The sequence below is a fragment of the Scyliorhinus torazame genome, chromosome 2 (assembly GCF_047496885.1).
Source record: "Scyliorhinus torazame isolate Kashiwa2021f chromosome 2, sScyTor2.1, whole genome shotgun sequence".
In the NCBI taxonomy this organism is placed as follows: domain Eukaryota; kingdom Metazoa; phylum Chordata; class Chondrichthyes; order Carcharhiniformes; family Scyliorhinidae; genus Scyliorhinus; species Scyliorhinus torazame.
In genome coordinates this window covers 241,493,974-241,512,277 of record NC_092708.1, presented here as the reverse complement: position 1 = coordinate 241,512,277, position 18,304 = coordinate 241,493,974, and the positions used below count along the sequence as shown (strand labels likewise).

At 43.1% G+C, this 18,304-nt stretch overlaps 1 protein-coding gene across 2 annotated transcripts in view; it reads right to left on the bottom strand.

Annotated features, from left to right (window-relative positions):
* LOC140396830 (cysteine-rich motor neuron 1 protein-like) overlaps positions 1-18,304 on the bottom strand; it is a 419,037-nt gene that overhangs the window by 136,910 nt on the left and 263,823 nt on the right. For both annotated transcript variants that reach the window (XM_072485588.1, XM_072485597.1), the window contains exon 4: positions 10,045-10,227. In XM_072485588.1, coding sequence (XP_072341689.1) covers positions 10,045-10,227 — 183 coding nt within the window. The remainder of the gene's footprint in view (positions 1-10,044; positions 10,228-18,304) is intronic.

Sequence of the window (18,304 nt, the reverse complement as noted above, 5' to 3'; positions counted from 1 at the left end):
CTGGCACGGCGTTTACATTTCTCTATGCCTAGGTGATCTTCATGAAGTCTAGTAAGCATTTCTGACTTCATACAGTCTGGAATGACGATTCAATCCTGTCTCAGCAAAATACCATCCAATATAGTCAGTTCAGACTGTAGGCACTGGTATTGTGGACAATGACCTTTGGGCCATCCATGTTGTAGATGATGTATAACTTTGGTCAAGCGGCATCTTTCTGTGTTTCTGTTCAAATTTGTTGAAGCTTTGAATCAGAGGCTGGAAGTAACTCTCTGAAAAGTTGCAGGTGAGAATCAATGTCATTGATTGATTCCTCTTGAAGAATATCAGTGTTGATGGATCTGGACAGGGTTTCAGCTATAACTAAATCTTTACCTGGAATATCTATAAGATTAAAATCATATTGGTGCAATTTCATCATAAGTCGTTGTAGCCTTGGTGTTATCTCATTTAAATTCTTTTCAATGATGTGGACAAGTGGATGATGGTCTGTCTCTACAGTAAACCTGGGTAAGCCATAAACATACTCGTGGAACTTGGAAATTCTAGTCACAAGGCCAAGACACCCCTTTTTAATCTGGGCGTACCTATACTCAGTCACAGTCATGGATCTGGATGCGTAGGCTATGGGAACCCATTCATTGAAATGGTCTTGTTGAAGTAGAACTGTACTTATGCCATTTTGACTAGCATCAGTTGAAATTTTGGTGGGCCTGGTCGGGTCAAAGAAGGACAAGTTGGGAGCTTGGATCAACTGTTGTTTCAGATCTGTCCATTCTTTAGTATGACTCGGAGTCCAGTAGAAATCAATATTCTTTCAGATCAGCTGACGTAATGCAGTTGTTCAACTGGAAAGATTCTTTTTTTAAAAAAAATAATTTAGTGTACCCAATTAATTTTTTCCAAGGGGCAATTTAGCGTGGCCAATCCACCTACCCTGCACATCTTTGGATTGTGGGGGCGAATGTGCAAACTCCACACGGACAGTGACCCAGAGCCGGGATCGAACCTGGGACCTCAGTGCCGTCAGGCTGCAGGGCTAATCCACTGCGCCACCGTGCTGCCCTTACTGGAAAGATTGTTGATGACCTTCCCTAGAAAGTTGACAAATCCTAGAAAGCGTAAGACTGCTTTCTTGTCTTGCGGTATTTGCATTGACTTGATAGCTTGTACTGTGTCTTTGTCCGGCTTGATACCATTGGCTGTAATATTGTCACTTAAGAATTTCTAAGAAGAGGCGGCAAACCTACATTTAGCTTGGTTCAGCTTTAAACCGTAGTTGTGTATTCTCTTGAACACTTCTCTAAGATGACTCATGTGTAAAGCAAAAAGTGCAGAGGATACCGGAAGTCTGCAGAAGGATTTGGATAGGTTAGGTGAATGGGCTAGGGTCTGGCAGATGGAATTCAATGTTGCCAAGTGTGAGGCTATCCATTTTGGGAGGATAACAGCAGAATGGATTATTATTTAAACGGTAAGATGTTAAAACATGCTGCTGTGCAGAGGGACCTGGGTGTGCTGGTGCACAAGTCGCAAAACGTTGGTGTGCAGGTGCAACAGGTGATTAAGAAGGCTAATCGAGTTTTGTCTTTCATTGCTAGAGGGATGGAGTTCAAGACTAGGGAGCTTATGCTGCAATTGTATAAGGTGCTGGTGAGGCCACATCTGGAGTATTGTGTTCAGTTTTGGTCTCCTTACCTGAGAAAGGACATATTGGCACTGGAGGGAGTGCAGAGGAGATTCACTAGGTTGATCCCAGAGTTGAGGGGATTAGATTATGACGAGAGGTTGAGTAGACTGGGACTGTACTCATTGGAGTTTAGAAGGATGCGGGGGGGATCTTATTGAAACATATAAAATTATGAAGGGAATAGATAGGATAGATGCGGGCAGGTTGTTTCCACTGGTCGGGGAAAGCAGAACTAGGGGGCATAGCCTCAAAATAAGGGGAAGTAGATTTAGGACCGAGTTTAGGAGGAACTTCTTCACCCAAAGGGTTGTGGATCTCTGGAATTCCTTGCCCAGTGAAGCAGTTGAGGCACCTTCTTTAAACGTTTTTAAGAAAAAGATAGATACCTTTCTAAAGAATAAAGGGATTCGGGGATATGGTGTACGGGCCGGAGAGTGGAGCTGAGTCCACAAAGATCAGCCATGATCTCATTGAATGGCAGAGCAGGCTCGAGGGGCCAGATGGCCTACTCCTGTTCCTAGTTCTTATGTTCTTATGTTCTTCTGGTGTTGTAGACCAGATGATTATGTCATCTACATAAACACGAATGCCTTCCAATGTTCTCTGTCATTTGTTCCATTGTACAATGAAATACTTTTAATGCAGAAATGATTCCGAAGGACATTCTGTTGAAACAATTCCTCCCGCAAGATGTGTTGAAGGTACAGAGGAGCTTGCTGGAGTCATCAGGCTGCATCTGCAAAAACCTTGTGAGGCATCGCGTTTGGTAAAAATTCTGGCATTGGCCATTTCTGATGTGATTTCCTCTCTCTTTGGTATTGGGTAGTGTTCTCTTCTAATATTACGATTGAGATCTTTAGGATCCATACGAATTCTAATGTCACCTGTTGATTTTATGACACAGACTAAGGAGCTAACCCAGTCAGTCAGTTGTGTTACCTTTGATAGGATATCTTATGATTGCAATCTTGTTAGTTCAGCCTTCAATCTGTCTCTGAGAGGAGCAGGTACACATCTTGGTGGATACATCACAGGCTTGGCATCTTTTTTCAAAAGCATCTTGTACTGATATGGTAGTGTTCCCATGCCTTGAAATACATCAGGGTATTCATGTAAAAGTTGCTGGATGTCTTCTTTAAGTGTAACTGATTCACAAGTATTGAGGAAAATTCTTTGGATGAGCTGCAAATCCTTGAGCACCCAGTAGTGAAGAACGATTGACATCCACTATCTCGAATCTGATTTGTTTGTGAATGTTCCTGTTGGTGGCACTCAAATAACACAAACCATGTGAGAAAATTGGATTGCCATTATAATCTTTTAATGAACACTCTGGAGGAATTATGCCATAGCGACTTTTAATCATAGGCATATCTTTGCAATTGAGAATTTATCATAGAATTTACAGTGCAGAAGGAGGCCGTTCGGCCCATCGAGTCTGCACCGGCTCTTGGGAAGAGCATTAAACCCACACCTCCACCCTAGCCCCGTAACCCAGTAACCCCACGCAACACTAAGGGTAATTTTGGACACTAAGGGCAATTTAGCATAGCCAATCCACCTAACCTGCACATCTTTGGACTGTGGGAGGAAACCGGAGCACCCGGAGGAAACCCACGCACACACGGGGAGGACGTGCAGACTCCGCACAGACAGCGACCCCAGCCGGGAATCGAACCTGGGACCCTGGAGCTGTGAAGCAATTGTGCTATCCACAAGGCTACCGTGCTGCCCCAGATACGCTGAAGATACGCTGAAGCATATGTGTCTAATTAGAATGAGATTGGAAGATTATTAATACGGACAGTAGTCATCTATTCGTTGCTGACAACGTGGACTTCTTGATCCTTTGTTGCTTGAAGATCCTTTTAATTTTCGTGACGAGCTTTTTGTGTTGCTTGAAAATAATTTTTATTTTCGTGACAAGCTTTTTGTGTTGCTTGAAGATCATTCTTGCTTGCTTGCAGACTAGTCTTCAACCACTCCAATAAGTTGAAATCTTGTTGAGCATTGGTTTGTTCATCTTTGTCAACAGCTCTCACATTGTAGTTCTTTTTATGTGCAGAAGGAGAATAACGTGCGGATGATTGACACTGAGAAGCATAATGACTTAACTTGGAACATCTCAGACAGCGTTTTCCAAAAGCAAGGCAGTGTCCCTTTAAGTGGGTGTTGCCACACCTGTGACACATCATCACGTTGTCGCCATGACGTATTTGTGACATTCGTGCATGCGCAGACCTCTTTTGCGGAGTCGCGCATTTCTGTGCGACGTGCGCATGTCCCGAGTTGGAAAATGCATGCGCCGGGTAGCTACTGTTCCGAACAGTCTTCTGTGCTGCCTGCGACACCATTTTTATTTTCTCTGCCTCGTGGTAGACTTTCACGCCTTTTTCCTTGGGATGAAATTCTAAATACTGACTTTTGGTCTGGAGATGCATTTCTCTATCGTGATTTTCAACGTTAAATCATTTTGTCGAATTAAAGCTTCTCGTTCAGTATCATCAGTTATTCCATAAACAATTTGATCTCTTACAAGAGAATCATGAATATTCGCATAGTTACAGGTGTGAGCTAAGAGTTTGAGATCTGTAATGAAGTTATTCACCGGTTCACCAACTTTTTGGACTCACTTATGAAACCTGAATCTTTCTAAGATTTCATTAGTTTGCATCTTACTATAGTCATCGAATTTCGCAATAATTTGTTCAAACTTCGACTTATCTTCCCCAGCAGCAAAATTAAACAAATTATATATTTCAATTGCTTGCTGTCCTGCTAGGGACAGAAGCAAAGTGATTCATCTTGCACCAGACGCAGCGTTTAAATCATTAGCTTCCAGATAGAGTTGAAATTGTTGTTTAAACAACTTCTAATTTAAATTCAGATTACCAGTGGTCTTTAGATGGCTTGGAGCTTGCACTTGCGATGGCTTTGCCAGTTGATTCCGATTTTTGTCTTTTTTAAATTCAGATTTTCTTTACTAGTCTTTCTTAAAAGCCTAATTTATCCTGGTACCATGTTATATTACTTTGTGTACTATATATATTACTCTTTTGAACCAGCCGAGTTGTTGAAATGAGCTGTAGTCTTCTTGACCAAATAAACTAATTTACTGTGTAATATATATTCTTTTAATTTAGAGTACCCAATTCATTTTTTTCCAATTAAGGGGCAATTTATTGTGGCCAATCCACCTAGCCTGCACATCTTTGGGTTGTGGGGGCGAAACCCACGCAAACATGGGGAGAATGTGTAAACTCCACACGGACAGTGACCCAGAGCCAGGATTGAACCTGGGTCCTCGGCGCCATGAGGCAACAGTGCTAACCCACTGTGCCACCGTGCTGCCTGCTTTTATTGAGTAATATAAATAAATAGAGTTAATTTTACTCAACCAGTAAAACAAAGAAACAATTGTAGAGATAACTAATTAAATTATACAATCCAATGCTTTGAGAACTAATAACTTCTTCTCTCTCTAGCTTTCCTACATCTGTTCTCTCTGCATGCCAGCTACGCACTCCTTCAGAAAGAGCAGGAAAGCTATTAATATAGGTCCTGACAGTGAGACATCTAGTGTTCAATTGCCTGTACTAGCATTACATATATTGATCATGTATATTGATATACAGAGGTCACTACAGTGATCATCTCCTGGATGCAGAAAAGGCCCTGAACAGAGTCAAATGGTGTACCTCAGAGGGGTACTGGAGTGGTTTGGGCTTGGAACACGGTTTAATCGCCTGGATGAAACCCCACGGCGAGCGTGCGGACAAACACCACCAGCTCCATGTACTTCCAGCTGCACAGAGGCACAAGGCAGGGATGCCCACTGTCTCCGCTTCTGTTCACCCTAGCGATCGAGTCACTAGCAATCGTGCTCAAAACGGCAAAGAATTGGAAGGGGTCTGGAGAGGAGTCAGAGCGCACAGAGTCTCGCCATATGCAGGTAATCTGCTCCTTGATGTCGCAGACCCACAAAGCAGTATGGAAAGAATCATGGCGTTCTTGAAAGAATTTGGAGCCTTCTCGGGCTACAAACTCAACCTGAGCAAAAGTGAAATCTTCCCAGTGAACCTGCAGGAGAGAGGGCAGAGCTGGATGGAATGACATTTAGATCGGCCGGAAAATAATTCTGCTACCTGCGGATCCAACTCACACAACTGGACAAGGATCCACAAGTGGAACCTGACCAGCCTGGTAGAGAATGTTAAAAAGAAACTGCAGAGATGGGATGCACTCCCACTCTCCCTGGCGGGAAGGGTACAGACGATCAAGATGAATGTACTGGCCAGGTTCTTCTTGCTGTTTAGATCTGTACCGATCTATATCCCCAAGGCCTTTATCAACTCAGTAGAAAAAATGATCATGGCGTTTGTGTGAGGGAAGAGCCCAAGAATTCCCCAAAAACTGCGGGGACCTGTACTGGCAACTACTGGGAAGGCACGTTCTCCACTGGACGAGACAAGAGAAATATGTGAGGAAGGCTGAGCGTTTGAAAATGTGTGGGAATTGTGGAGCGAAGCACTGCACAGGGTCAACAAGACCTCCACTTGTGCAAGGCTAAGCCTAATGCAGCTGAAAGTGGTATACGCAGCACACTTAACCAGACCCTGAATGAGCAGGTTCTTCCCGGAGGAGGATGTGAACGGTGCCAGGTAGGCATGGCCGACCACACCCACATGCTCTGGTCATGCCACAGACTTGTCAGGTTCTGGACAGCCTTATTCGAGGCAATGTCCAAAGTTGTGAGGATGAGTGGTGGAGCCATGCCTGAAAGTGGCAGTCTTTGTGGTATCAGAACAGCCAGAATTTTTTAAGGGAAGGACATCTGATGCTCTAGCCAATGCCTCCCTAATCGCCCGCCGAAAAATCTTGCTCAGCTGGCGGTTGGCAGCATCACCCAAAGCTGTGGAATGGATGTCTGACCTGTCAGAATTTCTCCAAATGGAAAAATTCAAATTCACCATCCGCTTCAGCTTCCACCACAGCAGAGTCATCCTAAAGATGATTGGAAATTGTGGAACTCAGTGTCACGTCCAGAAGGCTGTAAAGTGTCTAATCAAAAGAGGGGATGTTTTTCGAGATTACATTGAGCCTCATTAGAACAATGTAGGAAACGAAGGACAGAGGGGGCAGGATGGAAGGGCTGGGCGGTTGTTGGGGGTGGAGGCTGGAGAATTAAGTGACAAGCAACGAGATGCTCAGGGTCACACTTGTGGACTGAACAGTGGGTCAACTGGAAATGCCTCAGCTGGCAGGAATAAAAGTGTGAATGAGAATTTCAGCAGTGGCGAAGAAAAGGTAGGGATGGGGAAAGATATTTTATTGGAGGTGGATATTGATGGTCTTGGAGATGTACTGCCCAGGACTGCACACAGTCACTTGAGGTTTAGCAGGCATCCAGGAGGGAAGAGGTTTAGGGGCTGGGATACAGAGCTCAAGACGGACCCAAATAAGATGGGTTTGGCGATGTTGAGGTGTTTAAATAATAATTTTATTTCAAACGAGGTCAACACCAAGAGTTTTGTGAAATCAAAGATGGAAGTGGAAAGGTAAAGCTGAGCATTATTGGCATACATTTTGAAATCTAATCCCATATTTATTGAGTGAGTTGCAAATGTGTGGCATATTGATCAGATATATGAGGGGACGGAGGACAGATACATATTGGCTGAGTCTATGAACATGGAAGGAAAGGCAATATAATATTGGGACTGATTGAAACGTAAATACGGCGGATTCTGGATATCCAAAATATTAACAGAAAATATGGTGAAAATATTCAGCAGGTCTGGCAGCATCTCTGTGACCTTTCATAAAATTTAAATTCTCTCTCCACAGATGCTGCCAGACCTGCAGAGCATTTCCAGCATTTTCTGTTACATTGGAATAGATAGGACTGGAGCTGAAGTTTCATAACATAAAGGTGGATCATGGACAGTAAATGGTAAAGAGGAATGATGTGGTCAACAGTGATAACGTAAGTATAAAACAAAAGACCAGACTATAGTCCAGTCAGCGGCAGGAGCACCGGGGCTGGGACAATATCTTTTTGGCAATCAGAAGCATGATCCCGCCGGAACCGGGGCATCCGGCAACTACCAGCCTCGCCGAGGAGACCCCAGCCAGGTGCTGTTCAATACCGGTTCACACAAAATGTAATCAGATGGAACGGTACCTTGTGGGGGGGGGGGGGGGGGGGGGGGGGGTGTCTCGCAGGTGATTAGAGGCTTCCAGGCAGAGTGGCACTGCTGGTACCGCCTGGGCACCTTGGCACTACAGGTGCCAGCCTGGCCCTGCTATATGTGAGTTGGGGTTTGGAGATGTCCAGGGATTGCGTCCGGGGGTCGCAAGATCGGGACGACATTTATAAATGGTGTCCCAATCCCTTCCTGCACAGAGGAGCTCGAGTGGAAATTATGCTGAGGCGCCCTGGGGGGTGGGAGGTCCTTCCTCACCAGGGCACTAAAAACAGAATGCTGTTAGATAGCATGGTCATTCCCCGCTAATCCTGCCCAAATTGGGATCTACTTATTTTAGTTAGATTGCGCCCTAGATTCCAGGATTTTAAATGTGGCTTAAATATGGCCCAGTCCTCAAGGTGTTATGTTATCAGAATAATATAATATTTTGGGCTTGTTTACTGTATGAAATACAGGGCATCAACCACCGATAAGGGACTGCGTAACCACGCTGTGGCTTCATTTATTAAGACTAAGCGCATGAGAGCAATTATACAGAGGTGGAAATCCTGCAGACATCAGGGCTTTGTGTGCTCTGCTCTGCTGGAAGCAAAAGTGAAACTAAGACTGGATCGCAGGACACATTTCCCTTCTAGCGATGTATTGCTGATATCCCTTAAAGGCATATTACACAAAAGAACATTACAATTTTCTTACAGTAACATTGTAACTTCTGATTGGCTTGAACACTTCATGCGGACAAACAAAAATGAGCACATTTGATTTGAATTGACTTGAAGGGCATTCGGACACCGGCTGGTGGACCACTGACAACCCACTATCCCTAATCTAACCAACTCACAAAGTGCTCTTGATACATCGTTCTGTTCAGTTCAGTGGAAATTATTTAAGAACAAACCTTATTAATAAAGCCTATAATTATTGAGTTTAAAAATGCGCCAAATAGCACATATATACAATAGAAATAATTTGGTGACGCTGTGGCGCAGTGGTTAGCACCGCTGCTTCACATCGCCGAGGACGCTAGTTCGACCTCGGGTCACTGTCCGTGTGGAGTTTGCACATGCTACTTGTGTGCAGGGCAAGTGGATTGGCTATACTAAATTGCCCCTTAATTGGAAATTTTTTAAAAAAGGAATAATTTTTAAAAAATCATTAATTGTGGTCATGCTCTTGCAAATGTTCATTACAGCACAAAAAGTCAATATTTTTATTGTACTCTAAGCTGCTATGTTGTAGGAACTCAGTTAGCCACCAATGAGTTGTAGAGTGAATTCATGTGCACTGAACCTGATAATAAGACTGACAATGAAACAAACCTTTCAAAGAAATTAGAAGCGTGTCACCTTATGGGGAAAATAACATGGAAACTTTTAAAACTTGTGGTTGAAGAACCATTCATCCCTGTCATCTTAAAGGAGTTGTACCAATAGAAGTTCCATGCTCACAGGTCAGGGCCATTCCATTAATGTACATATTCATATTGCCACGATAAGGCAGGAACATGTGGCTATTTATTATTCTACAAAGAGCGCGATTTAAGTGCATGAAATTTAGGTGCGACAGATACTGAATTTGAAATGTCGAAGACATAAAAGTTTGGTATAAACTCTGGTATTCCTCCTCATCCTCTGAGGCGTACATCAACATCAAAACATTTTGTTTAAAGTTTGCTTTGGAAACAGTTAAAGACCGAGGTGTAATCGCAACATAAATTCTAGCCGTCTGTGATGTTGCTGTTCCACGCGCCACAATGGCAGATGATCATTTTACAGGAATCAGCTTATTCTCCCTATTGTGCAAGCTTCCCACGTTCCCACATGAAAACATTGTCCCTCTAAACATAACACTGCTCTTTTCTTTTATCAACAAATATACAGTCTGAAGGTCTCTATCATAGTTGTGCATTATGCAGTAATGCTAAATTATTTCAAGTTCCTCAGTGGATTATACCATCTGCCCATTTTCTACAACTATAGCCAGCGGCCATGTCATTAAACCATTGCCGGTGCAAGACAGGAGTCATATATGAGCAATGTAATTTCAACTTGACATACAGTACAGCGCATTATTGCTTAATTTTTTTTTTAAGCTGGAGGCACCGCTGCATAACCCAAACCTTCATTCCAGTCAATGGAAACTTACCCTGACAAACTGGACAGCACTCTCCCTCAGGGATGTAATAGTTTTCACATTTCAGCTCTCCACATTCTGCTTTCGAACATAATGAGATCCCACCCCGACAGCGGCAGAACCAGCAAGCCTCCATGCGATACACCTCCCCATCTGTATACTCTGTGCCATTGTACACACATTTGCGAATGGTTTCTGAAAGAAATTAAAACAATAATATTTGAATGATAAGGGCGCATCTGCAAAATTTCACTCAAATACAATCTCCTGGATACGGGGGGGAATTTCATTTAAAATGCAGTATTTGGCCAACAGAGGTCTCCAGTACTGAATAACATACAGTCTACAACAAGTTCATTTTACAGATTGCCCCTATAGAGCACTACTCTGTTCTGGCAGCTTTGTGCAGCGAAGTGAGCAGCTTAAACAGGCACATTGTACAGGAAACTTTCCCAGAATTCTAACCAATTTAGAAACCTGTGCTATCATCATAACAACTAAACTATTTGTGTCCAAAAATTGTTGTGTTGTAAAAATAAAAAAGGAAAGGCAGAGACTTCCTCCTTAGAGCGTTTCTCATGACCACAAGACATCTCAAAGTGCCTTACAACCAATGATGTAGCATGCAATTTGTGCACAGCAATCCCCCAAAACAGCAATGTGATAATGACCCGATAATGCTGATTGAGGGATAGATATTGGCGAGGACACCAGGGATAACTTCACCTGCTCTTCTCCGAAGGAGTGTCACGGGATCCTTTACATACACGCGAACAGGCAGCTCGGTCCTTGATTTAATGGGTCATCGAAAAGACAGCACCGGTGACAGTACAGCACCCTCTCACTACTGCATGGATCTGCCAGCCTCAAGTCTTTTTGTGCTCAAATCCTGGAATGGGACTTGAACCTGGAATGTCGTGACTCAAAAGGGGAGTGTGCTACCAACTGAGCCATGGCTGACACTAAACAAAATAGCTCACTAATTTCTAGTGAGACTAATCAGTGCAAGCATTTGAAATGATATGGAACTCAAGACCCAAGCACACTTAAGCAACCTAAACTTGACTGTTTTGAACTGACCAGTGTAGGTTTCTCAATTCATACAGTTCCACCTTATTGAATCTTAGCTTTGTGGCACATGCAATGAAGATTTACAATATTCAAACCCAAGTTGAAATGTTGGTCTGGGTTGAGCAGATGCTGGGTTACCACATCTTATGATTAGCTTAATAAGCTTTTGGAATGAATTTAATTCCCGCAAATATATTGCTGATAAATAACTCTTAAGCCATCTCCAGACACCAACGCAAGAGGTGGCCTGTTCATCTTTGCAAAGCAAATTTACTGTTGATCACCTATATGCACCTGGTCTCAAAGGTAAGGCTGCACTTTGTAACTTACTCGCCAAACTTGAAAATAGGAAATTGATGAAGCCCCACTTGAACCACCAGCATAATAAACATGGAGATCATAGGATCCCTATAGTGCCTGTCGAGTCTACACTGACCGTTTGAAAGAGCACCCTAGCTACGTCCATTCTTGCACAGCCCTGTAACTCCACCTAATCTTTGGACACAAAGAGGGAATTTATCATGGCCAATCCACCTAACCTGCATATCTATGGATTGTGGGAGGAAACCAGAGCATCCAGAGGAAACCCACGCAGACATGGAAAACATGCAAACTCCACACAGATAGTGACTCAAAGCCGGAATTGAACCCTGGTCTCTGGCGCTGTGAGGCAGCAGTGCTACCCACCGTGCCACCTTGTGCTCTGTCTGCAATGCATCAAAGCAGACGAAAATCATTTGACTAGCTGAGAAATGTGAAGTTACCCTAATTCTCTGTAACTGTATTTCAGACCTCCAGCAACAGTTGAAATCCTTTTTTGGTGTGCTTTATACAAGAATAACGCTGGTATCACACAGGTCAATCAGTTGTGGAGAAAAGATAACACAGCGTTTTGTGCAGAATCAATTTCTGTTTCAGACTGTCAGCATTTTTAGACTCTTGATTTTTATTTAAAAAAATACAATTATAGCAACAGCTATTGCATTTTGAGCAAAGCACTTCAATAAACAAGATCAATTTACAGAAATTAGATGTCACATTGTAGCTATCGAGCCTCATGAATTGAACAGATATCCCAATACTGCTGCATATTCTGGTTCTTTATGTAACAGCAAAAGACAAACTGCATACAAAAGGCACAAATGGAAGGTTACAAATATTCCAAGCATGGCTTGCACAAAATGCTATGAAAAATTAAAAGTTATGGTAATTCATCAGAAAGTCTTGGGTGTGCAAATTCCAGGCAGTTCTCAGGGAGTGGAAAATTCACAATTCTTTTGAACTGCCTAATTCTGTGAAAAATGTTTGATGAACCCGTCAATTCGCTCTATTCAGTTTTCTTCTCACCGCATTCGCGGCAGTGAAAGCTTTTTTTTGTGGATGAGTGCCTGAGCTAGGCCGAGTGAAAACCACCTTTTCCAAAACCAGTGGCGTTTGATGTCAGCTTGCTGTCAGTGCATTCATGTGGGTTTAATCTGCAGTGGGCTCAAAAAGGGCAACACAAAAGATCTCGACACTGGTCAGAAAAGAACAGCAGACATTTATTATCAAAACACTGATCCTTTTCCTGTCAGCTACAATTAAGCTAGTACCAAGCGCTGATGGGAATTATTTTTCACCTTTCAGATGGAACAAAAATTCAAAACCTTTCCCAACATTGAACTGTTGAACTTTTCAGCTCAGGCATGTGACCAAAAAAAAAACCTGTTTAACTTTGCACTTTATTTCAAGATATTTCACTACCTAAGCAGTTTTACAGTGACTGGCCTAATAAAGCTTAGCAAGTCAATACGTTTATATCCACAAGAAAAAAAAACATAAATGGGGTTGCTATCACGTATCCCTAATTGATTCCTTTGATCTTCAAGTCTTGAATTCTGGTGTTTGTCCTTTCACTTCTACAGTTAATGAATTGCCTCATGATCTAGTGGCCCAAAACCTCTGCAACTATGGGGCCACATTTAGGTGCTGCCTCAAAGACTGAATTTGTCTGATCCCCTTTGCACAGCTACATTTCCGATCTGAACACTTGTCCCCTGTTCCAACTCAACCCACATGAATTCCAGTCAGATTTCCTCCCTGCCTATTTTTATGATTCATTTATGATTCCAAATATCTGTGTGATATTTTATTTGAGATTTCTGAGCAATTTGCAAACTCAATGTCTTATTTCAATAGCATCAGGTCAGTCCACGGCATTATCACCTTTCTCAAGAATTCCACACCATCCTTCAGCTCTACTTCCTTTCAACAATAAAAATAAATGAAGGGTGGAAGTTCTGCAACACAAAAGCAAGACAAGTCTGCACAGACTTGCAAACATAAATATCTACACGGGCAACCTCATTCTCCCAGTGTAAAGCAAAGTGTTTGTTCTGAGCATCAAAACTGGAAAAAGATCAACAATTTGATTTTTAATGTCCGGAAAGCAGCAGAGTTGGAGATGCCATTATCCCAAGGAAAAATCAGCAGGTGATGATTAATTTTAGCATCTTTTGTTATTTGCCTGGCGTGAACTCAGATCTGCAATTCTTTGCGGACAGAAAGAACACGTACACACATTGTGCCTATTTCAGCCAAACAGAATTAGTGATGGTCATGCTGTTTCTTTCCTCAGGCCCTTGGCCAATCAGAATCACGCTGCCTGATTTAAATTTTTAAACAATGTTTGGCAATTAACTGTCAGGTCACCGTCAACTGGTGCATTTTGCATGGCAACATCTCTCCAATTAGAGTCCACTTGCCAACTAATCGGGACGCTCTTCTCACACAGAATAAAGTTGTTGAATTCTCGGTATTCTTGCGATTGTCCTAATGAGTGCAAGATGAAAAGCTTCGATAAACGAGTCTTCTTTCAGCAAAATATCCACCACTAAATCTGCCTTGGTGGAAATAAGACAGCCTTGCATTGGATTCAATTTAGAAACTTGCCACTGAAGTATCTGGAGGCAGCTTTAAATAATTCATATTTCTTGCTTTCTGAAAAAAACTTCAGTTTTGATTTTCTTATACTAGACTGCGCTAACATTCATATAAGAATTATGATATGCTAAGTTAACCCAGTAAACTGATTTTTATTTAAAATCAAGATGGCCTATATTTGATGCAGAAACCTCAGTATATCGGGGCGACGCTCAGCATCCATCAGCCAGCAACGAAGAGCGGCGCAAGCGAGCGCCTGGGCAAAGGTCAAGGGGTAAAGGGCACACAAGATTTCCCTTGGAAAACCTTGGTTCTACCACTGCCGACTCGGTGGCTGGTGCACTGGTAACTACTACTGGGTTCCCAAGCCCCACATTCACATAAACAATTCAACTCTGTGGTTGATCAACTCTCCCCAGCCTCTGCCCCATTCTCACTCCAACAACCCCAACACCCTTTCCAACTCAACCATATCCCTCCTTTCATCCGACCTCCAAACCCCCTCCAATCTCCCCCAAACCGCCGAATCTTGCCTCTGCAATCCACCCAATCTCCACCTCTAACCTTCCCAATCCCCACTCCAAACTCCCTTCCAACCCCCCTCCACTCTCCTCCTCCAACCTCCCCACCCTACCTCTAACCTCCCCCCTGCCTCCCTATCTCTCCCCTCAAACTCCCCCCTCCAACCTCCCCACACAATCGCTCAATCAAAATGTGATCGATAGCCTTAATGCCCCCATTAATACTAAACATAGTTACCAACTTCATTTTCAAAGAGGTTTACCAGCGGGTGCCGAAAGCACCCATCTTTTTGAGGTGATTGGTTCCTTTTAACATGGAAGTCATGGTAATATAGCATACAAAAGGACTCTGGTAGCCATTTTAGATCAGAATTGGATGTGCTAATGCTGACTAATTCTATGGGTGATGGAACTGAAAATATTTCTAATTTTTTTGTGGTCCTTGGAGGAAAGGACCATCTAGGTTAGATTGATTCCTATTTCACTGTAATATACTTCAATGAAGAAAGACAACATATTTTTGTCTGCCAATATTTTGACTTAATGATGTACCAAAATAATATTTTTGTTAGGTAAGGGTACCAAGGGATATAGCGCTAATGCGGGTAAATGGTGATACAAATCAGAAATTGTAGGGTTAGCAAATTTTTATGGTTTATCTATAACAATAATTTTGTAGTATTCTTCTTTAGAACATGTAATGTCAAGGTTATACTACAAAGCACGATAGTTATCTTCACTGAAAATTGTTCATTTGTCGATAGTGAAGTGCGTGTGTGTGCAATGACATGTAGCTCACCCGGAAAAAAGGGAAGTTAAGCAGATGGAAGGAGGCCCACAAACTAATTCATTCAAGTCACTGCAATGGCAACAGACTATAATGTATTTGATGCATGTGAAAGATAGAATAGTTAAACTAATAGAGTTAATGTTTGCTTTATTATGAAATTGTTTTTCAAGACTATAATCTGATAAAAAAAACCTTTGTGTAAGAACAATGATAGAGATAAGATGGAGATATTAGCAGAAAGGCAGGATAATCCATGATCATAATGAAATGGTGAAGCAGGCTCGAAGGGCACAATGGCCTCCTCCTGCTTTTATTTTTTATGCATGTTAAGTTTCTATTTTTAATCTCACATTTTTCTGAGAGCTCTGTGCACTTGGCATCCATGAATTAGGAAACAGAATTGCGTATTTCCCAGTCTCCTTTACAAAGCTTTAGAAAGCTCACACCTGCTTCAGATGAGTGGACTTCCGAGCACCAGCGCAGGCCAGATCGGAAAATGGAGCAGGATGCAAATCCATTGACAACAGGTGCAGATAGGTCACACTTGTCCTTGTAACATATTGTAGAGATCATAACAAAATGCCGGCAGAGGCATCACAGGGATAAGGGCACGAAGCGGGATAATTAGAAAGTCCACTCTGGTGGATTCTGCACAGATATAGTAGTGCCTGTAGCATTTTCTCTGGGCTGCAACATACAAGATTGTGAACTTCTATAGATATGAGACAGGGTCAGTGACAACCCTCTTAGGATTGGAGACTACACTTCAGTTGATGGAAGAGGAAAGTTAAGTTTGATATTCATGTTTCTGCATTGCAATTCAATTTTTTTTTCTTTTTAAACATGTACCAAAGACAGTCCAGGGCAGAGTAAAAATATTCTTACAATGAAACTGTATGAATCAAGTTGGAATAGTGCAAAAGAACAATAATAAATTAAAATAATGAATTGCTTTCATAGCAAATTTTGAATCAAAATCTAGACTTGGTTTCATTACAAATATTTTTTTTTTGCAAAGGCAAATAGTCTCGCTATATCTGCTTCCAAAGATAGCCACGCTTCACTTTTAACTGGTTCACACTAAGATATGACATTAAACTTGCCGATCAATCATATTTGCAAGGATGTGTATGTTGATCAATCTGACATTCAGATCCAAAAAGGTAGTTTAGGTCCCCCCAAAACCAGACCACAATTTTGTGTTCTTCACAGCTCCAATTGAGACAAATGCTGACAATGGTCTCAGAGATTATTTGTATATTGCACGGACTAAATCAACAAAATGCTAACCCAACCTTTCAAAGGATAAACCAGAAAAAACATACAAAAATTTGAATTAAGAGCAGGAGTAGGTCACTTTGCCCCTCCAGCCTACTCCACCATTAAATAAGATCGTGGCTTATTGGATTTCTCCACATTCTCACCTACCCCCGATAACTGTTCAGCCCCTTACTTATCAAGAATCTATCTAGCCTTATAAATATTCAAAGACGCTTCTTCCATTGCCTTTTGAGAAACAGAGTTACAAAGATTCAGCACATTCAGAAAGAAAATTGTCCTAGTCTTAAATGGGCGACCCCTTATTTTTAAACAGTGACCCCTAGTTCTAGATTTTCCCACATGAGGAAACACCCTCTCTACATCCACCCTGTCAAGACCTCTCAGGATCTGATATGTTTCAATCAAAGTCGCCTATTACTCTTCTAAACTCTGGCGGATATAAGCCTAGCCTGTCCAACCTTTCCTCAGAGACAACCTTCCTTTTCCAGGTAATAACATTCTATTAGTTTTCCTAATTACTTGCTGTACCTGCATACTAGCCTTTTGCAATTCATGCACAAATTGAAATACAATATAACTTGATATTTTCACTTCGGTTATAAGTTTTGTTCAAGAAATAAGCAACTTATTCCATCAAGTAAATGGTTCCCATTTTTTACTGCAAATTTTCTCGCTCTCACATTCCTGCTCTCCTGCAGTACTCTCAGGCACGTATTCTTTTTGCTTCTCATACATCTCAGCACCTCAGACATCCCGGGCGGGATTCTCCAACCCCCCACCGGGTCAGAGAATCGCCGGGAGCTGGCGTGAATCCCGCCACCTCCGGTTGCCGAATTCTCCGGCACCAGATATTCGGCAGGGACGGGAATCACGCCGCGCCGGTCGGCAGCCCACCCCCGGCGATTCTCCGTCCCACAATAGGCCGAAGTCCTGCTGCTGTCATGCCTGTCCCGCCGGCGAGAATCAAACAACCTCTCTTACCGGCTGGATTAGGCGGCGCCGGCGGGCTCCGGGGGGGGGGCGCGGGGCGATCTGGCGCGGGGGATGCCGCCACGGTGGCCTGACCCACGATCGGGGCCCACCGAACCACGGGCGGGCCTGTGCCGTGGGGGCACTCTTTTCCCTCCGCCTCGGCCACAGCCTCCGCGATGGCCGACGCGTAAGAGACACCCACCTGCGCATGCACGGGGATGATGTCAGCAGCCGCTGATGCTCCTGCGCATGCGCGGACTTCCGCCACCTGCGAAGTTCTTTCGGCCCCGGTGCCGTGGCGCCAAAGGCCTTCCACACCAGCCGGTGGAGCGGAAACCACTCCGGCGCGGGCCTAGCCCCTCACGGTGAGTGTTTGGCCCCTAAAGGTGCGGAGAAATCCGCACCTTTGGGGCGGCCCGACGCCGGAGTGGTTCACGCCTCTCCATCCCACTGGGACCCGCCGCCCCGCTGGGTCGGGGACAATCCCGGCCCGCATTTCTATCTTTCACTTCAAGTTTGCTGTTTTTCTGATAACCTCTCCAGGTATTTTATTCCATCTTCCTTCTGTCTGAAAATTGCAAAGATAAGTACAGACACGTGACGTCATCTATACATGCTTCTTGGCAGCATTTGGCACCATCAGTCTTAGGTATGTTGGTTAATGTACTATGGCTCCAGTTCTTCCCAAACCCAAATATCTTCAGGCGCCATCTTT